This window comes from Conger conger, chromosome 11 (genome assembly GCF_963514075.1).
Source record: "Conger conger chromosome 11, fConCon1.1, whole genome shotgun sequence".
Lineage (NCBI taxonomy): Eukaryota > Metazoa > Chordata > Actinopteri > Anguilliformes > Congridae > Conger > Conger conger.
Window position 1 is genome coordinate 35,214,280 of NC_083770.1, and position 22,619 is coordinate 35,236,898.

Consider the following 22,619-nt stretch of genomic DNA (forward strand, 5'->3'; position numbering starts at 1 on the left):
ACGAGATAATTCAGTATCCTGGATCAATGACATTATTTTAACCCAGAGGGTGAACCTCATTTTAAACTGTTTTGTAAATGCAGAGAAAATCATTATGTGCAGACTTACATCCCCTTTAGTTCACACACTTTATGTTCAATGTAGCTTCACACAGAGTTTGCCCCCTTCCTGATGCCCTCTACTATTGCATATTTGTCACACTGAATGGTTTCAGTGTAATGTAAAATGTAATATTAGACAAAGGGAACCTGAGTAAACACAAAACACAGTTTCTAAATTATAGCTCTGTCATAACTACGACATTACAATTTATAAAGCAAACAATGAAGTGCTTTATAGTGACAGTGATGAAAAGTGTATCTCTACAAAGTAATACAGAACAAATGTTTTAGAAAATGTATCAATTAATCAAAATGTCATTAGATTTGCAGGGGAGCATTTTTAGTGTGTGAGTGTTTTTACCTTTCTATGCTGGTATCTAAAGAAAGCTGAATCAGTGTGTGTTTATTATGTTTCATAAAAGCAGTATTGCTTTGATCATGACAGCTTAATGTTTACTTAATAAAGCCCTAATGAAGTTATCATTAATATAAAATGTGAAGGGCCTTTTGGATTGGTATTGAGCAGGGACTGTCCCCTCCGTACCTTGGATCCACACAAAGCCGTACAGGAAGTAGAACTTCCCCCCAGTGTTGGGCCCAGGGCGCCAGTAGGCTCGGCGGATCTCATTGGTCTTCTCTGTGAAGCTGGAGTTCTGCCTGATCTTGTAGAGGACGTGGGGGGGCAGGGAGCCATCCTTGTTGGTCTGGAATATCACACCTTGGGGGTTGGGGTTGGGGTGGGGTGGAGAGAATACCATAAATATTATATTTGCCAAACTATCTCCACTCAGTTCATGTGAAATCAACAATTCTGCCTTAGCCACTGTAGATACCGAAAGCATTCTGAAGCTCTGCTTTGGTATATATTTATCCAACATGCATCATTGATCATAAAGACCTTTATTTTATTATATTTATACCCACCACTGGATATTTAATATAATTCTTAGTAAATAACTACCCTCAATATCATTAGTATGTATTTAAATCAATTTTAATTGAAAAGTCTAAATGGAGACAGGGGTTGCAAATCAGCTTCAGCTAGAAACCATGTTTGGTGTTTTTAACCTGGAACAATGGCAATATTGTACCAGATAAATAAACAATTAAATAAAATAATTCATAACTAGGTGTGGACAACAAAAGGTGTGGTAACGGTGGTAACTGTTATATTTGAAACCCCTGACACATTATGGAACACGTATTACATTATAATCTGAATGGGGGATTTCACAACCTGTTTCCTGGATTGCAATGCAACTTCCCCGGATTGTCTGATTGTCTGTTTATAACCTCCTGCACTGTATGACTGAATCAGGTATCGGTATGAATCAGAATAGTAACTAGTAACAACTTGGAAAAAATCTCATTATTGCACTCGCACCTACACACACTCATATGCACAAGCTAATGCTAACACCTTGACAAATATCTGTTCAATAACTACTCGGTTTGCAGGGTAGCTCCCCCATGCTACCTATTGATCTTTGCTGTATCCACCACAGCCCTTAGACTGCAGTACAATTTGCTTACAGTGCTAGTGTAACACAAGACAAAGCCATTGTAATGTGTCCTGGGTGCCTGAGTGTTGCACTGCTTATCATTTAAAATAAACCGTGCCATAAAAACTCCTGGCTCTATAAATGGGCTATGTGTAAAAATAGAGCTTGGGACCAACTTCTCTAGACTACAATGGTTCAGCAGCAGTCCAGCAACACTTGGAGTTGAATGGAAGAAAGTAATCATTTATTGCAATGCTTTTTGGCATATAGCCTTTGTCAGCGATCAATGTTTAAAAACGGAAGCTATGCAAGTTGCCCTTTAGAAAGACGGCTGCTCGGCCAAGAAAATAAAATAAAGGTATAGCAGTGAGTTGTACTCACTGGCAAACACAGACACATTGTCTTGGTAGGCCTGGTTTAGGGTGTAGTTCACGATGCTCTCCTCATCAGGAAAGCCCTTGAAGATGTCCACACTGACCTGGGAGGCAGAGGATAACATGTTTACTGATCCACACTTCTCTTTACTGTGCCCTCAGTGGATGGGGGATTACCCTTTAATACAGAGGCCAGCAGAATGATATATTCTGTGTATGTGTGTGTGTGAGAGAGAGAGCGAGAGAAAGAAAGATAGATAGAGATAGAGATACCTAAAGCCTTCAAATGAGTGTCTGTTGTTGGTGCTGTACAGGACTGAGCCAGAAGGACTACATATCCCAGCAGCACATCATACCCCGATCCCAGGAGTATTGGCCTGACCTTGGACATGAAGTGCGTCCAGCCGCAGGCAGCATTGTCGATGGTGTCCAGCTGCTCCAGCAGGGTGGTGGTGTTAGGCAGGGTGAAGTTCCCCTCCAACACACTGCGTATCAGCTCACTGTCTGAGGCGTTTAGCAGTTCCGGGTGTCTGCGCAGATCAGATGTCAGCTGGGGGAAGTCATGCATTCAGAGGTCACACAAAAGCACGGCTGAGCGTACAGCACTTCCTCGCATCTCTGTTGGTACAAAATAATTTAACTTCCCTTCCCAGTCCGGATCTGTAACAAAGGCCTATGAGCTGAAACTCGTTGTAATGAGGGCAAATTTAGTCGGCGTTCAATTGAAAGCTCAATCAAACCTAATTAACTTAATTAGCTCAGCTAAAATGTAAGCAACCCTGCGGGTCCCGTGGGTCAGGTTTGAGGAACACTGCTGTAAGGAATTCAGACGCTCCAGTATGAAAGCGTGCTAAGCAAAAACCCAGCACTTCAAACCTGGGATCATCTCAGGCCCATCAACCCAGACTCGCTGACACTCAGCACTTCTTCTCCACTTTGCCTCCCACGGTTTATTTTACTGCTCTTTTACAATGGTAATCACATCCATCCAATATCCATCCATCGATTATCTGAACCCGCTTATCCTGATCAGGGTCGCAGGGGGGCTGGAGCCTATCCCAGCATACATTGGGCGAAAGGCAGGAATACACCCTGGACAGGTCGCCAGTCTATCGCAGGGCACACACACCATTCACTCACACACTCAACTCACACACTCATACCTACGGGCAATTTACACTCTCCAATCAGCCTAACGTGCATGTCTTTGGACTGTGGGAGGAAACCGGAGTACCCGGAGGAAACCCACGCAGACACGGGGAGGACATGCAAACTCCGCACAGAGAGGCCCCGGCCGACGGGGATTCGAACCCAGGACCTCCTTGCTGTGAGGCGGCAGTGCTACCCACTGCACCATCCGTGCCGCCTCCATCCAATATGGTACATTTATTTCATAAATACAATTAAATATATAAATAAAGTATATAGATTTGTGATGTTTCACATGATAATGTGATTTTTTAAACATTTTGCACCTTGCACTATGTGCATCTCAGTATGTTGTAACTTATTGTGGATGAGAGTGTCTGCTTGTAAACAAGCACATTTAGCATTTCACCCTTTCAGTCCCAAACCCAGTATGAAGTGGCTCCACCCAAATCGCACGGATTTTAAGGGTTTAGAAGGGTTTTAATAGGGACTAAAACAATAGTATAGCAGTCATCATTTTGATTGGTTGAAAAGGTATTTTGGGATTGGGATTGTATGGTAGTTATGCTTGAGTGCCATATGGGACTGAAAGTGTATATTGTGTAGGTTCCCCCGTTACCTGCTGCAGCCAGGCCATGTGGTTGTGTAGCTTCCCTTCTTCCAGGAAGGCCCGGAGCTCGGCTGAAATGTTGAGCCACACGCGGGCGTAGTGCGTCACGTTCCCCACAAAGGCAAATGTCTCGTTGGCCTGCAGGGGGCAGCAGAGAGAGGGAGCGTTACCCCGCTGAGAGGACTGGCATCCCGACAATGAGGAAACCTGTTAATAACCCTCACCCTGCACTTGAGTGAAGTCTCCCCTACCGCGACTAGCAATGAGTGTTCCTCAGGAATGTCTCTGAACATTCCCTACAATCATTCCATCACATCAGCAGCAACCCAACCATTTCAAATTCTCCACCGTTCATTCTTCAGTTGGCCAATCCTCAGTTTTTTCCAAACTCTATCTGACCACATCTTCTTGACTGTTCTATTCCCATTTATTTCTATGATCCATCTCTCCCTTACTTTTCTTACCGACTGTGCCCTAACAAATCATTCCTACCTCAATGTCTTCTGCATGACCATGACGTTCACTGGGCCAGGTCTACCTGACTGAGGTGTGTCTTAACCATTCTTCACGCTGACGGCAGTTTTCTCTCTCTCTTATCATGCACTACCATCGGGCCGGCGCCTCAGTGACCTACTGCCAATACACGGCTGGACGTGAGCAACTGGCTGCAGGGGGGATCGATAGGTAATTTTGCAGTGGTTTCTGTAGTGGAACAGGAGGCTGCTGAGGGAGGTAGGGACAGGGGGTGAACAGACAATGCGAGGATCTGATTAATTAATCTATTCGGAGAGCTTTCCGGAGGACAGCCGAAATGCATGATTAATAATCTGAGTTATTAAAAAACAAATAGCTGCAGACTCCGGCGTCTGTATGAGCTAGCACTTTCACCCCTTTTTGTGCAATTGTTTTTAGCCTCTCTCTCCGCTATTGGATTTCTGTCATGAGAATAAAACAATATTATGAAATAGTGCAAAATAGAATTATAATACAGGCCTCATTTTTGCTACGGGCAATTATCTTTATAAACCGGACTCAAAGCCCATCAGCTGGGGAGACAAATGTGCGCTCTCCCCCGAACAACCCGCTACCATGGTCCTCCGCTTCAGTCCACCAGCCGAGCTCACACAATCACTGCTCCGGGGAAGGAGACTTCACATGCAGCCTGTGCAGGCAGATTGCAGGCATCCATTGAACTGGAGGGGGTACTGGTGTGCGATAAGATATGAATCCGTCTCTCCCTGGGCGATGTTACAGCCAATTAAGCACCTCCCTGGAAGACTGCGAGCCACAGTCAGCATTGGCACTGTCAGTATTCAGTACTAAGACAATGGGGCCCATCCGCACACTGGAGCAGTGTGGCACAGCCACATGAACGGCTACAACTTTCAAAGGGAGTTATGAGCGATACAGGAATGGAGCCAATATTTGCGAAGCACACTTGCCTTCTGAATAACCTTGTCGACCTCCGAGCCAATGGGGGAGTAGAGGATCTTGGGATTTGTAGTCATCAGGTGCACCAGGAGGCCCAGGTTCCGCTGCTCCTTGCTGGTGAAGCCCAAAGAGCTCATGTTGCCCTGTTTCAGAGCCTCTGGCTCAATGATTCTGAAAAAACCCCAAAGAGGAAGCATCGTATAGAGACACAAACCCCAGCAGCTCCTTACACATGCATCATTGTTATTTCTGCTGTAGAGTGAGTTTAAGACTGCAAAGGTTCATTGGGCTACTGCTACAAAAGCTGGTCACGCAGCAGAGCCACACTTGGCAACTCCACATTGCGGAAGGAGGGGTTCGAAACATAAAATCTGTTGTAAAACATAAAACAAAAGGTCCCATATTTTTTATATCAGGGATGTCTTTGGCCTTATAACTACTCAATGTCAGTGCCCATACATGTCATGTCATGTTCATTTCACAGACTGCTAAATTGATCAATGATTTTGAACAGATATTACAAAACAATAATTATTTAATTCATACAGGCTAAAAACCCAATACCATCTTGCTTTTGTGGCAGCCCTGATGAAATGCACATACTATCATTGAACAAAATTATGAAAAAATAAATAAAATAAATAAATACATAAATACCATACAATAAATACAAAAAGAAAACACCTCAACTAAAGAACCCTTTGGAATGTCAGTTAATAACTCATATTACAAATCAGTCAGTAAAAGCCAGATTGCTGCAGTAAGATACGGTACAACAGCATTACCTAAATGCACCAAGTGAATTAAGACACTTCAGTGTAGTTAGTAAATCTTTCCAGTCTGTAGGAGCCTTAAATTTAAATGTCTCAAGAGAACCTACTGGTACCTGAAGGAGGAGTTGATTTGTATGTCCGTCTTACAAGAAGCCCTGGCAAATATATTAAGTAATAGAAGTATATACACCAAGAAATAAAATGGCACCAATGCAGCTGCCATTTATTTAGCAGGGACAGTCACTAAAATAATTTGTACAATAAACAATGACATGTTTGAAAGTGACAACGAATACAAATCCAAAGAATATTGTAAATAATGTTCAATGCTCTTAATTCTAATTTTTTGTTTTGAAATACACTCAGCGAGCACTTTATTAGGTATTTATCAGACTTATTTTTTAGACTTATTAAGTCTTCTGCTGCTATAGCCTATCCATTTAAAGATTTGACACATTGTGTGTTCAGAGATGCTCTTCTGCATACCACTGTTGGAATGTGTGGTTATTTGCATCATTGTCACTTTCCTGTCAGCTTTGATCGGTCTGACCGTTCTCAGACGTCTCTCATTAGCAGCGTGCTTCTGCCCACAGAGCTGCTTCTCACTGGATGTTTTTTTTTTTTTGTTTTTCACATAATTCTCTGCAAACTCTAGAGACTGTTGTGCATGAAAATCCAAGGAGATCAGTCGTTTCTGAGATACTCAATCTACCCTGTCTGGCACCGACAATCATTCCACGGTCAAAGTCACTTAAATCACATGTCTTCTCCATTCTGACATTTGGTCTGAAAAACAGCTGAACCTCTTGACCACCTTTTATGCATTTATTTGCTGCCACATGTTTGGCTGATTAAATATTTTCATTAACAAGCTTTCTTATTTACAGACATTCAATGCATATCTTGAAAGTAAGTAAACAGGTCAAGCCATAATGCTAGACATTTTAAACAGTCAATGTTATTAAGTACTGTACCATCAGTTGTGTGAATTTAGCATATTTTGATTGGTAATTAGTCGTCGAATGTCAAAGTCATCCTAGAGAGAAGCAACTACTTTTTCACTGCCTGCATTAATTAAGGTATCATTAGCCTGTACAGTAAACGGACATTAAAGTTTTCACATAACAATTGCATATTATTGCTAAAATAGAAAACATGAAGAATAAAAGTCCCACATTAGCTATACTGCAAACAATTGCATAAAGAGAGGCAGAACATGTGACTAATTAAATTAATGATTGCTGTGAATCAATAAGCTCCTAATTGGTGAAAGTGTAGACACATAATCACTAAAACTAACCATTTGGTAGATTATAAAGAATTCAAATAAATGAACTGTGTAAAAAATGTAAGTAAAAACATTAAAGTACTAATACATGTGAACAACCTTAATTGAACAACGGACTGGCTGTAACAAAAACCAGCATACACAGGAGTCGCCCAGGAACGAATTTGAGAACCACTGCTCTCAAGGATATATCAGTATATGGACAGACCACTTGATGTACTTTGGCTGCACACCATTAGATTTTAAGTTTTAGAGGACAGATAAAAGTTATTCTGGGATATAAAAAGCAGCTCTTTCTCCAGACAGAGGCAGCCCACAATGTCTGAGAGCAGTACCTAGCTAGTTGCCTTGCTTTATTTTTAGAGAAGGTTGCAAATTGCAATTCCCCTCATGACTAGCGTATGTACGTGCCCCAGACTATCCAAAAATAAGAATTAACAGTTGAATATAACTGAAAACAGTTGGGTGTTCCCCAGTGCCCTGGCCATATTCACAATCTGGCAATCCTGATCTGGCGATCTACAATCAGCCTCCATCTTAATTGGTTTAATAAGTAAACCCTCCATCTCAATCTCTGCTGACACTCGGTAGGCACAGTTGAGCAAAAACGCTGACCCCCCTTCATCCAAGCAGGTGCTACACATTGGTAGTTGATATATGTAATGGCTCCACACCACCCCAACCCCCACACACTGCAGTGCACTGCGAGAGCCTTCAGCGTTATTTATAAGGAGCTACAAACCAAGCTCCTTAACAACTACAGTTGCTGCTACATTTCACGGTAACTGCAGTCTCCTCTATACTTCACAGAACCAATACTTCACCGCAATAACTGCTGCGGTTAATAATGAAGACAGCAACCGCTGCAGCGACGCCATTGGCCATTACCTGTTGTTGCCGCACAGAATGGGCTGCAGCCCCGCCCACAGCTGCACGAAAGCGGAGAACTGCGAGCGCGGGTTCTCGCCCTCGGCCTCGGGCGGAGCCTCGCCCTCGCCCTCCCCCCCGGGGGCGTCCGTGGCGTTGCAGCCCCAGGCCGTGGCGTTGGGGCTCAGGGCGGTGGTGTTGGCGGGCGGCGGGGCCTGGTGACCAGCGCAGGCTCCTTTGGGCAGCAGGCGGGCAAGGCCGGAAAGAAGGTCCACGTCTCGGAGCAGCCTCTCCACGTCAGCCAGGTCCTTCAGCAGGGCGCCCAGGTGGGACTGGGGGGCCAGGGCGGAGGAGTTGAACTGCTCCAGGCGCAGCTGTGGAGGGGGAGGAAAGCGAGGGAGGGAGAGTCCAGGGAGGGAGAGGGAGTCAGGAGGAGAGGATGGTTAGAGAGAATGTGAGAGTATCGATATCGCTCTATAGCCATATGAAATGGCCACAATGCAAATATAATTCACACCTTATCCTGGTTTACTCATGTGCAGTTTGCCTTAGTTTATGACACCTTGCTGCTATCTTACTTCTTGTGCTGAATAATATTCTGTGTCCATGCCTTTGTTTATACAGTAGTAACTGTGTATTATGTAAAAGCAGAAGAGACTGGGGCACAAACTAGCCCCTGTAGACAGGGCATGTTGGAACACTTTCACTCCCGCTACTTTCAACTGAACAGTAATCGCCAGGAATGTCCTTGAACTGTACCAATGGTATATAGACATGCATTGTCTTTCTGAATGAAAAATATTTGCGCTAATATGCATATATATATTTATATTTATCGAAACCTATAAGTGTTTGAATGTGCTGTAAACACAACATGTTATTTATTAACCTATTATTTAGAGAGCCTTGTCCATACCTTCTCAATGATGGCCTGAGTGTCTATCTGGTCTCTAAGCTCTTGGCTCATCTCGCCAAAGCGCTCAGCCCGCTGCCCCTCCCCCCCACCGCAAACCGCACTGCGATAGGCCTGCAGTAAGGACTGCTGCTTCTCAGGAACCAATAGGATCTTGCTCAGCTCGGCATTCCCGCCCTCCCCACAGGTGAGTAACTCCAGCATGGCACCAGTCAACAGAACCCCCTGTAAATACAAACCAATCATCACCACCACAAACAGAACCCCCTGTAAACACTAACCAACTATCCCCGCCACAAACAGAACCCCCTGTAAACACAAACCACCCATCACTGCCACAAACAGAACCCCCTGTAAACAAAAATTGACCATCACCGCCATCAACAGAACCCCCTGTAAACACAAACCACCCATCACTGCAACAAACAGAAACCCCTGTAAACACACATCAACCATCACCACCAACAGAAACCCCTGTAAACACAAATCGACCAAGATCACCATCAACAGAACCCCCTGTAAACACAAATTAACCATCACCGCCACAAACAGAACCCCCTGTAAACACAAATCAGTCATCACCGCCACAAACAGAACCCCCTGTAAACACACATCAGTCATCACCGCCACAAACAGAACCCCCTGTAAACACAAATCAGTCATCACCACCAACAGAACCCCCTCTAAACACAAATCAGTCATCACCACCAACAGAACCCCCTGTAAACACAAATCAGTCATCACTGCCAGAAACCTACTGTACAGCATCAGAGTCTGGATACAGTCACGGCAAGAGAAACTAATAGGTGGAGATTTGCTGACACAAATGAATGCAAGCCAAATAGAGTAATGCAAAAATTAGGCTGACATGTAGGCAGGCAGTCAAGAGGTTGCCAGGTGGCTGGCCCCGATAATAAATGAATGTTTCGATGTAACAAAGCATGCCACGCTCCGGTATGCAATCCTGACTGGTGCCAGCATCTGTGGCCAGCAGGCCTGCAAGGCCACAGCATAAGCCAGGAAGAATGTGAAAAGGCAGTTAGCTGAATTGTCCCATGTCCCTCATTCAATATCAGCATCGGGTTGATTGGGCAGGAGAGTGTGACTGACACAGAACAGACTTGACCTCAAATACGCACTCGTGTTGGATTTAAATACTCTTCTATGCTCGACTGATCTTGCCTGGTGCAACTGTGCCAAACCAAGAGGACCAGAAAGCAGGGGTTGCACTTTTTCTAAGCATTTAATAGAAATGTAAAATTATTTGAATCAAAAACAATTATTGTTTGACCCAGGTCTAGAAGAGACAAGCCCACAAATACTTTCCAAAATGGGAGAAAAGGAAAAAGCATCAGAGTTGAGAACAATAAGATAAGGACATACAGACCTCCATCTCACGCAGTCCCTGGGGGTCGTAGCTCTGGTCTCCCTCCCCTGCGGCAAGGCCCAGGGCCTGGGACATGAGTTTGAACAGGGCCTGCCTGTGAGCCCCCTTGGCTGGGTCCTTCAGCGCCTTGTGGATCAGATCCCCCTCCAGACTGTGCCAGCCCCCCAGCAGCTGCTCCTGAGTGGGCAAAAGGTGACAGGGGGGCAAATTTAGACAAGCCCTCAGAGAACACACACAGATACCTGCCCCCCATTTCTCACCGGTCTTGATGAGAGCCAATGTCCCTGTTCATTTGTGGTTTTAATTTCTTGCCCTGTTTATACTCATTATCCAGAATATATTTTAATCATTACCATAACATTTCTCTCAACCATGAAATAGCACTTATTACACTTTGCTTCTACTTCCATGTCAATCAATCGTTTGCTCTCCCAACATAACAAATAAAGACAGAACACTGAAAGTAAAACATCTTTCCGTTAGCCCAGTTTATACTCTGTTTATGTGACATTCCTGATGAATCCAATGAGTGTCGCATTTGAGGACTGAGCTAAAAACACGACAAATGTGGTATAGCGCAGATTTGTCCTAATCCGATTTAAATCTGGAGATAGTTTCCGCTATGTGAGGCCTGTACGCAAATATTCCCACATGAATGAGTCACCATCAGTGTATTTATACATAACATCCCATAATAGGCGTGGTGGAATTGGGGGATACTCTGTCATTGGACTGGTTGTCAGGAGTTTGAACACAGAGCACAGAAACTCCAGTAAATGCACGCAACTGGAAATGCAACACATAAAAAAAAAAACATGACCATAAGGAATATTTATTGGATATACTAAAATTCAAACTTCTAAATATGAGTGCAAACATGACTTTTGTTCCAACAAATCATATCCACTGAAAAATGATTGCTCCTCAAGAGATCTCTTGTTCCCTTTACATATAGTTTATTCCCCTTTTCCCTTTAGCCATGTTTCCATGTGTTTTTTTTCATACTGAACAAACCTTTAGGTGCAGCCATAAAGCCTACATGACGTGAGCTGAGAATGATAAGATTGTTAACTGACATTTCTGACAAAAATTAGTGTCATAAATATCTTATAGGGCACTAAATACATGGCTGATATTTTATACAAAAAGACTTCCGAACGCAGCTCACGACCGCTGCATTGCGAATGACCAGGGCTCAACATAAGTATTTCTAGGAGAAATGCAGCCTTTGTTCATCAGTCCAGCCAGCTGTCTTGATCTTGACCGGGGCAGCCAGCATTCAGGGTGACATCACGGTCTGTGCTTCTGCCTTTGGGTGATGCAACAATGAGGCAATGTAGCTGAAGCAGTCCAACCTTGGCTCTGGTGTAACAGCCAACAGGTTCAGTTTGACAGGTCTCACCTGCAGATGCAGGATCTTCTCCCTTGGGCCGTGACCATCCCGCCTCCCATCGGACGGCCCGGAACCCCCTCCCGGCCCCGGATAAGAGCCAAAAATGAGGCTGTACATCTGCAGAGAGGATGGTGTGGCAATACTGAAATAACGCTGCAGGATTACAGCAGAACCCTTTCAAGGGAAAATACGAACATGTCATTACATTACAGGAGTGCTGGGTGGTTAAAGCAGCAGGTTGAAACCCTAATATTCCCAGGCCCGCCCACAGCTGAGCCAAATAAAAACTGAGCTAAAAAAATGCTCTCAGGGAAAAGCGAACCGAATCTTCAATCCCGGATGAACCCCCAAAACGATACAATGAGTAAAATTAAATTCTGGTGAGAAGGATACCAGGTGTAGATGTCAGGCAAAATACACACTTTATATCAGACAATTGACTTTACACAGAATCCTAGAATTATAAAAAGGATGTTAACGGTCAGTTATCCAAGTTTAAGTACTGTATGTTGACAAACACGGAAAAATAATATATAGTATTTTATCACAAAGGTGTTAACTTTGTAATATATTGACAGTTCTGCTGATGAATGGGTTGTCTTGTTCAACAATTCAGAAGCCTTGGCTTGACACTATATTTAACAAATGAAACACAGTACACCAAATGCACAATGGATAGAATGGGCAGAAATATCTCAAGGGTAAGGAAACATTCCCACATGGGTAATACACATCAGACTGCACAGTGCCTTAGTGTTCGTGTGTGTTTATACATGCATGTGTACTAGTGTATGTATCTCTGTGTAGGTGGATGTTTAATACAGACTCTCCACTGTGCTGAATAGTGGAAAATAAGAGGAGAGGAGGAACAGTCAGAGTCAGACAGGAGGAGAGTGAGTCAGAAAAACAAAAAGAAGCAGGTGTGAGTTTGACAGGACCCCTATTAGTGTCTTTTACTCAACAGAGGTAAGCACAGGCACTGCTATTACCTTGAAGGAGCTGCTCTATCCATCATTCAGAGAGAGAGATGTAGTGGGTGAGTAAGGCTGTTAAACTGAACAAGTCTGACTGAGGGAGCAAGCCAGTTAATTGGTGATTATTGTGCGTATGACTGAGGTGATGCACCAGGCACAGTGTGCACCAGTGTGTGCTTGTGTGAGTGTGTTTGCAACTGTGCATGAGTGAATGAGTTCAGCAGGCAATTAGAGAGAGAGTTAGTGAGTGAGTAGGTATGTACGCGTGTTGCTGTGTTTGTGTCTGCCTGTGAGTGTGTGTGCATAAGTGAGTACAAGTAGTAGATTGATTGACTATTTAATGAGTGTGTGCTTAAGTGCATGTGTCTGCACGTATGCGTTTGTCTATGTGTGCACGCGAATGAGAGAGTGCACTAATTAATGAGTTCTTGAAAGAATGAGTGCACACCTGCACGCAGGACTGAGTTAAGTCAGGATTTGTGAGTGAAAAACAGAGCAATTCAGAGAAAGAGATAAAGCAAAGAAATAAATAAATGGTGTGTACACAGCGGTACAGCGAAAAATAGATGGGTTTTTTCTTTAGGACTGCCATTGACTTGAGGAGTAATACTTGTGATGCCACTGAGAAAGTGAGAGCCAGAAAGCGAGTGGGAGAAAGAGGTTTTAAAATGGACACACCTCTTTGACATTGACAGGAGAGGAAAGCAGGAGGCCGGCTATGTCATTGGACAGAGAGAGGTTCCTGACCAGGTATTGCTGAAATACCGATTGATTCTTCAGCACACTTCCAACAGTAAAACCTGGAAGAATAAACAGAGGTAGAGAGCAAGGGAGTCAGGCAATCACCTATCAATCATTTAGAAAGTTATTCTTTTAGTTTCAGCCTTGACATTAGCTAGCAAGCTTTACAGCATTATTGCAGTCCATTATTGCACCGGTGCTGATGCACATGCAAACACACACAGGGTATGCTCACAGCATATTTTGATGCACGTGCGCGCACACACACACACACACACACACATGGTATGCTCACAGCCTGTGTCCTTGCACGCACACAAACACACACACACACACACACACACACACACTGTGTCCTTGCACACACACACACACACACACACACAGGATATGCTCACAGCCTGTGTCCTTGCACACATACACATACACACACACACACACACACTGGGTCCTTGCACACACACACACACACACACACACACACATACATACACACACTGTGTCCTTGCACACACACACACACACACACACACACACACACAGGGTATGCTCACAGCCTGTGTCCTTGCACACATATACACACACACACACACACACAACACACTGCATCCTTGCACACATACACACACACATACACACACACAGTTTCCTTGCACACACACCTTGGCTGCTGTTGAATTGCGGGTCCAGGGGGCTGGGGGCGGAGCTCAGACTCTCCAGGTGATGCTGCAGGGATTCCAGCTCCTCCCCCAGGCCTGGACGTTCTGAGGTGAAGAGATGGTTCTGCTCTACCACCTCACTGATCCGCTCCAGGAGCTGAGTCACTCTGACAGGGGACAGAAGAGGGGAACAGAGGGAGTCAGGGAGAAGGTGAAATGGGTGACCTCATATTTTTGTGTCCTAAAACTCTTACATAACTCCCGCCGTGCTCACAAATCCACAAAGCTACATCCCTAACAAAGCTGGAAAACAAATTTGCCACGATGGGTGACTAATTACTTGAAAACAAAACAAAACGAAAATAAAAGGCGTGAAAGATGTATTATTCTGGGCTGTGCCACGGATGAGTCGGCGAGATCTTTTTCGGGTGTTCGGAGTGGCTGAGGGCCGGGGGGAGGTGGGCGACGTGTTGCGTGACGGAGACTCACGTGGAGTTCTTGTACTGCAGGAAGCCGAACTCGTCGCGCTGGCCGTCGGGACACAGCGACTGCATGATGGGAATGAGTCCCGCGGAGGTGAGGGGGGCTGCACTGTAGAAGGCTGGAGAGCGAGGGGGGGCGAGAAAGAGAGAGAGAGGGAGCAAGAGTGAGAGAAGGAGAAAGAGAGCGAGAGAGAGTAGGGGAAGGAGCAGAGAGAGGTGGGGAGGGAAAATAGAATGAGAGAGATGGAGAGAGGAGAAAGCAGCAGAGAATGAGAAAGAAGGGGGGAGAAAGGAAGGGAGAGTGGGGAGAGGAATGATAACGGAGGCAGAGAAAAAAGAAGGCATAAGGAAGGAGAGAAGAAAGAATGGGTATAATGGAAGAAATGGAGGATAAAGGAATAAACGAGAGAAGTAAGAGAGAAGGGTTTATGGGAGGCGTGAGAAGGGTGTAGCAGTGGAGACGGAGAGAGAAGGAGGAAGGTTGAACGAGTGGCAAGAAGGAGAGGGGGAAGTGTTCCATGGGAAAGAGAGATAAATAGGTGAGGGGGCCGGGAAGGGAAGAGGGAGGAAGAGAGGATAGAGAGGAGAAAGGGGAGGAAACCCATCACAGATCAAGTAGGGGGCTAAGGAGGGGTGACAGATGTCAGCTGTTCACTAGCTACCTCTGAGTTTCTACTAGAGATATCACTAGATCAATCAGACGGTCAATTCCCTACCCCTTTATAATAGAGGCATGCGCACATCCAAAATTTAGCACAGGTGCTTGGCAAAGAAGACAATAAAGTAATACCAGCACACTGCTAGTATGTGTGGAAGATTCAGCTACATCTGTGAGCAGAGACATTTAAACCAATTAGGTCTTTCTCAGGTGAGCCGAGGAAGACTGAATTGGTTGAAATGTAGTCACTGCTCATGGATTTAGCTGAATACATCACCTGGGAGCATAACAGCAGACTGGCATTACCTTATTTTGCCATTCCAGATTTGAAACATTTAAAGTAGCTTCCCTTCTGTTCAAAATCCCAAATTGAAAATGTTGCCATAAGCTATTACAGCCCTAGAAAGTATTGTTAGTAGTAACCAAAGACTCATGTTATGTAAAAGCTTACACAGAAGGAATGCAAGTTGACCATCTGATTAGTCTGTAGAATATCTTTGTTTATACTTCCTGTGCAGCAGCTGGAGGTTCACTTCCTGTCTCTGTGTTTCTACTTCCTGCACAGCAACTGTTGGCTTCTGCTCGGTGATTAAACCCTCACAATAGCCTCCTATGTTGTTGAAAACATAATTTAACATAATTGAGAACAGCGTTTCAGATCTTTTTTCCTCATTGGGTTAACTAGTCAAAACACAAATTTAATCTCTAAATTTAATTTCCTGTCTTCAGTTCAGTTCAGAATGTAGCACTAGTGTTAAATTCTTCTGGTGGAATACCCTACCTCGCATTGATCGTAAAAGGGAAAGCAGGAAGGGAAGCCTACAGAGGTTGGACAGAGATATGCATTAAAGCTTTTAGGCTAAAAATGGCTGATTTCTACCAGTCCAGATGACAACAAGAGTAATATGAAATCACAACCGGACTAATTGAAGGAAGCAATTAAACTAATGCAATTTAAGGCAACGGGAATTTCAAATGAGAAAGAACTCAAACCTCACACTCGTACATAATACCTTCTGAGTGCTGCTGTTCACTAATGAAAGAGTCAGTCTAGAAGCGTGAGCTTCCTTTCCAAACAATCTTGAGTGCTTAATTGACCTTATAATGCATTCATAACTGAACAAGCCTTTTCATAATGAGCATTATTCTCTCAGCAAGGCTCTGGTGTATGGTATTCTGAACACTGGCTGTATCTGACACCATTTCTGTAGTTTTGGCTGTTGCTAAGAAAAACTAATTTAAACAGGAACCTTATAGAAATTAGCTGACATAAACACTTGTTCCAATCCCTCGTGTAACAGTTCACGTACTGTACTACGCTAAGCCTTTCCAAGTCATGTGACTATCTGTTTACAGCACATCAATTATTTTTCACAGGATTCTTGCCAAAGAAAACATAAATAACTACATGGAATGCTGGCGTGCAAAAATGGTATTAGCAGGAAGAACATCATTTCTGAAATGATTTGGCTTCTTTGGACTTGGCACACTGAGCTATTTTTCATCGGTCTTGTCACTCTGACAGTTAAGTTTTGCAGAGGCTGTTAATGTTAAGTGCGTTTTCAAAGTTCATACGTTCACACAAATCTGACATCTGCTTCCCCCTCGAGCGCAGGAGAACTGGGGGGATCAAAAGCATTAGATCACCACAGAGCAAATCAATAGTTAAGAGGGAAAGGTATCCAGTAAAGTGGATCAGTCAGTCAGTCAGACAGCCAGTCAGTCAGTGGGTTTGAGGGGAAGGCGATGGACATAGGCTGCCCAGGGTTAGTCAGAAATGATGCTAATAGTGCTAAACAAAGGCCCACATCACCAAGAGTCACACCTGTGCATTCAGCTATAAGCTAGTAGGCTACACAACCACTCGTATTAGCCTGGTATGTGATCTTCTCCCAGCTGAAAATACAGCTCAAACAAGGTTTTGAAACTGGTAGCTGGTTGACCACTTCAGACCACCTCCAAACTCAACATGGGTTAGCTGGTTGACCAGTCCACACCAGCTCCCAGCTTGACATGGTTTGACCAGCTCAAGCTATCAGCAGTAGCTTCATGATCAGCACATACCCAGCTATATCAGCTTCATGACCAGCTTGGCCATGCTAGTGGGCCAGCTCATACCCAGCTGGGCCAGCTTATGGGATAGCTGGATTTTACAGCAGGGATGTACAGTGTCAGCTGGGATTCTGAAGCAGTGCCAATCAGTGCCAGAGCTCAGCATACTGGAGGTGACTGCAACTTAGTCAGCGCTAGCTACAGCACTGCAACCATGTTAGCCATGAGCCCCCAGGTGTGACCGATGGTGTTTCTCTTGTTTGGGCATGCGGTAGTCAGTCCGGGGTTCTTTAGCATTAGTCCAGATACGTAAAAATGGCAGTAAATCAGCTAATGACTGTAAAATCCCAAAGGGATTGTCCCCTCTGCTCAAATAGCTAACGTGAGTGCACCGATTGATGAGTCAAGAGCACAGACAAGGAAGGACAGACACACGGATAGTCTACTTCACAGATACACAGACAGAGGCCTCATTATCCACAGAAGCAAGGACACACGGTTACACCCCAACATAAAATTAGAAGATTAAACACCATGGTAAGAGCACATTACGATAATAACAGTAAATATGAAACTTACAGACTGCACCAGCATGCAGTGGACAAGCATCGTGCAGAGAGAATGAAACAGTAGTGAAGAGAGAGAACAGGAAAAGACAAAACAGAAAACAAGAAAAAGACAAAAGATGGAGTGATATTTTACATTATATAAAATAAAGAATAAAGACAAATGAGGAAAAAAGTTAAATAAATATGGCTAATTACAGCTGCAAACAGGGACGTGAGAAATGTTTGACTCGCAGAAATCGCACAGTTGGCCATCACGTCCTAGGGCTGACAAATTAGTGATGGCCGACGATTTCTGAGCAAGGTGTTCTTTTCCGACCTTGTTATTTCTGGGTCACAGACAAGACAAACATCCATGACATACTGCCACATTTCAACCATCAATCTTTTCATTTCAGGGGAGATAAAATAATAATTTGTCATTAAAGTTGTAATTAAAATTAAAATAACAAATGACAGAGAATACACTTTGATTCGAGAGCAAAGGGGATGGAACAATGCTATAGGGGGGCAGCCGATGTTACTTGACTGGGACCCGGAAGGTTGGTGGTTCAAGCCCCAGTGTAACCATAGCTGTTGGGCCCTTGAGCAAGGCTCTTAACCCCACATTGTTCCAGGGGGGATTGGCCCCTGCTTAGTCTAATCAACTCTGAGTCGCTTTGGATAAAAGTGTCAGCTAAATACTGTAATGCTCGTAACACAAACTGCACTGGAAACATCTTCCTCTCCCAACTCTTGATGGACCACCCTCGTCTTCTCTCATTCACAAATACTGTCTTTGCTTTGAAAGCCAGCAGAGTACATTCACTGATTGTGTTGTGTTGCCCAGGTGCTGGACTGAGTATTTTGTCGCTCTATCCAACCATTTGGCTCATTTGGTCAACATGCCAATTCGTTCCCGCTGCCAAAAAGTCATCTTATTTATCTGATTCTTATTCTTCCATAAGAGGTGTACAGTATCTTATATTGTGCTGTAAATGACTTGTATTGTGCCTGCAAGTTCATTGTATTTTTTGTCGATACTGAATAGGTGCAATTGAAGACAATGTAAAACTGCATTCTGAGATTTTGTTTTCTGAGAAAGTTTATTCAATTAGAATGAAGTCAACACCACTTTCTTCAGCCTTTTTCATCACTCTCTCCCTCCCTCCATCCTCCTTACCTTCTTTCACGGGGATGGCCGGTTTCTTCTGCCGCAGCCCAAGCAGAATGAAGAAGAGGACGAGGGGGATGAAGATTTCAAAGGCCAGCACCCACTGCAAAGAGACACACACATGGGAAGGGTGGGGTGAGAATTATGGATTTCTGCAATCATTCGGCCTCGTGCCTGCCAACGCAGTATAGCAGTGACAATATCTATTGATAAGTCACCATTTTGAGTGCATTATTGCAATTATGATATCTCCGACTCAATGAACCAACCGAATGTAAACAAAGCAGTTTGGTGTTGCTAAGCCACTCCTTCAAATGTCTCTCAGCCAATTAAATTGTGAAGGGGGGGGGGGGGGGGCAGGCAGATACAGTTTCAAAACATGCACTCCGTTATGCAGGGATCATTCTGCCCCTCCACTACGAAAGCCCCCACCTGTCCATTCACAACCCAACAGAGCGGATCAACTGGAGCCAGTCAGTATGAAATATCTATGCCTTCCATCAGATCTGAAGGTTGTTCGGTTTGGCTGTAGGTGCAGCATAGGCTCATGAAGCTGGTCTTGAAGACTACCCACATGGTTTCATACAGAAACAGATCTGATACCTCTCTCTGCCTCTGCCTCTCTCTCATTATGACAACACCGGTTACAACAGAGAGGAAAGGGAAATGGCACAAGCTCTCCTGTTAGTGAAGGCACAGCCAAAATGTTTTCATATGTATTTATATGACTAAACTGATGCTCAAATGCAAGCACACACACAGATATAAGAATCAGTAATAATATTAGTGTAATGTGCAGATGAAAATGAGCTATGGGCAAAGTCACGTACAATACATGAAATTATATTTATACTAAATGCTGTACACTGTCTCAAATGACTAAATGTGGTGCTTGTTGTAAAGTCTGGAGAGGCACAGGGTGCTCGATTGTATTTCAGAATGCACATTTAGTTTTGGTGCTGCATTTCCGAAATGAGCATCCTTCCTCTTGCACATCCAAAGGGACTTAATGTTTAGACTAAGCAGGAGGCAAACCCCAGTTCTGACCTCTGATCTTTATTCCAATGACCATTCAGCTCCTGTCCAATCAGCCCCAAGAACCAAGACTTCCATCTGTCGTAATTTGCAGCAGGTCCTATCTCCTCCCGTTACCCAGCTGTAGCGCTCTGTTGCCCCGTGGGCAGCAGGGGCGGGGAGGCTTTGGCCACACAGTGCCCTGATTGTGTCCCACTGTCACGTCAAGCTACAATAGCTCTCTCATAGGGGCCAGGACATACCTCACAGACTCAGCCATGTGGTGTCAGGCAGTGACCTTATCAAGAAAAAGGCAGGGAACCAGACACCTGCACAAGTGAATGTATGCACCCATGCACATATACACAAGAACGAACACACAAACGCACACATGCACATACACACACACACACACACACAATACACAAGCACACACCCAGGCACACGTACACATGCATGCACACACACACACACACACACACAACACGCAAGCACGCACCCAGGTGCACGTACACGTGTGCACACACACACACACACACACAACACGCAAGCACAAACCCAGGCGCATGTACACATGCGTGCACGCACACACAACACGCAAGCACGCACCCAGGTGCACGTACACGTGTGCACGTACACGTGTGCACACACACACACACACATGCACACACAACACGCAAGCACGCACCCAGGTGCATATATACGTGCGCACACACACACACACGCACACACACACACATGCGCACACACGATACGCAAGCACGCAGCCAGGTGCAAGCATGCAGCCAGGTGCACGCACACATGTGCACACACAAAGGTCCATTCAGAAATCTTGTCAGCACACTCTGTCCTCACATGACTGCCAACAGCAGTGTGGCACAGAAGCGATGTGTGATGGAACCAAGAATGAATGAATTCTCAGCTGAATCCGTGAACCAACGAGCGCGCACTCAACAGAAATGTGCATCATCAAACCTAGGGTCACAGCGCAATAAATTATCTCCATACATCATTTCTTAATAACACAATATGACACCACCCTCTATTTTCAGACCCACTGGCAGAGATGCCTGGCCAATCTGTAAAAAAAGCAGTAAACACTCCCTCCGTAACTATAGCTATGCCTTGTGATGGACAGCTGAGTTCTAGTAATGTGTTTCTGTTTCTCCAAAAGCAAGTACGAACAGTGTCAGACTTGGAAATAAAGCTACAAAACCCTGAAGGTGTTAGGAAGTACAAATTAATAGTGCAAACAAATCAATACAAGGTCTCACCAAAACAACAAAAGGACCGTCTAAAGCAACAGAAAAACTAGACCGTATCAGGACATAAATAGCCCTGCAGCTAGAATTTACCCAGGAGAGGGCAGGGGACATGGTGCCCTGTGATCAGCAGTCCCCGACCTTGATCCCGGAGAGTCATAGGTCAGCTGGTTTTTGTCATTACTCATTGCTCATTACCTAATAGATCAATTAAACAACTGATTAGACAAACTCACCTCACCTGGGTACTTGGGCCTGAAATAGCTTTGTATTAAGGTATAAACAAAAACCAACCAGTGGCCTTCTGGGATCAGGTTTGGGGACAGAGGGAGGAAATGGGTGGATGGCTGACAGGGGTGGAGGGGTGACGAAAGATTTAAAGGTGGGACAGGTGAGAGGCCGCAACATAGCACTAATACTGTCAGCTTGTTCTTGTCCTATTGCAGGGAACAGATAGGAGGAGGGCAGTTCAAGGCACTCACTGCTGCGTCTGTTTATCTTTGAAGGTTATAGCAGACAAATATCTCTTGTACATGCCACCCTCACAAAGCACAATGCCTCCCACTGGCACAGTCCTCAATGCCTCTGTTATGTCTTCAGACAGTCAACACCATGTCTCCATTTCTCTCTCCATACACAAACAACACACACACACACGCACACACACACACACACACACACACACACAATGCACACACACACACACACTATACACACGCACTACACACTCTCTCCCTCCTTCTCCCTCCTTCTCCCTCAGTTTCCCTCCATCTCACTCTTTCTCCCTCTCTCCCTGCAGAAACTGCAACTCCGAAAGAAGTACTGCTTTGCTCTTTTTCAAAACCTTACAGCTTTATTGATCTCAAGGCCTTTAAAAGGGCAAGCAGCAGGACTTGATTTGAATATGAAAAAGCTTCCCACACATATCATAGTTCTAAAATTCCTCCTCAGTTTCAATCCCCCTCCCCCAACCTGACCCCCTCCCCTCACAGAAAATAAATCTGCATATTGGAGGGCAACAATACATTATTTATAGGGATGCCAATGTCTGAACCTACACTTTTTTTGCTGTCTTCCATACTGAATGTAGAGGTGGTGCGAAAGAGGCCCTCACTGGCAAGCAATACTGAGTATGAGTATATTGAATATTCACACACACGCACATTGCTGACACTAAGCTCTCACTGCTTCTTCCCCTGCTGTTTTTATCTTTTTATTCCTTTTCTTCCCCCTTTCTTTTTCTCTCCCCCCTACTCACAAACCCAACCTT

General features: G+C 44.5%; 1 protein-coding gene across 1 annotated transcript in view; it reads right to left on the reverse strand.

Moving 5' to 3' along the window:
- The window catches only part of abca2 (ATP-binding cassette, sub-family A (ABC1), member 2), a 74,959-nt gene that overhangs the window by 26,123 nt on the left and 26,217 nt on the right, over positions 1-22,619 (reverse strand). Inside the window, exons 2-14 of the mRNA XM_061259566.1 lie at positions 19,083-19,176; positions 14,652-14,763; positions 14,166-14,329; positions 13,441-13,562; positions 11,798-11,905; positions 10,396-10,572; positions 9,012-9,233; positions 8,117-8,469; positions 5,179-5,338; positions 3,746-3,874; positions 2,360-2,527; positions 1,985-2,081; positions 646-819 (exon numbers count right to left, since the gene is read on the reverse strand). Of these exons, the coding sequence (XP_061115550.1) occupies positions 646-819; positions 1,985-2,081; positions 2,360-2,527; positions 3,746-3,874; positions 5,179-5,338; positions 8,117-8,469; positions 9,012-9,233; positions 10,396-10,572; positions 11,798-11,905; positions 13,441-13,562; positions 14,166-14,329; positions 14,652-14,763; positions 19,083-19,176 (2,080 nt within the window). The remainder of the gene's footprint in view (positions 1-645; positions 820-1,984; positions 2,082-2,359; positions 2,528-3,745; positions 3,875-5,178; positions 5,339-8,116; positions 8,470-9,011; positions 9,234-10,395; positions 10,573-11,797; positions 11,906-13,440; positions 13,563-14,165; positions 14,330-14,651; positions 14,764-19,082; positions 19,177-22,619) is intronic.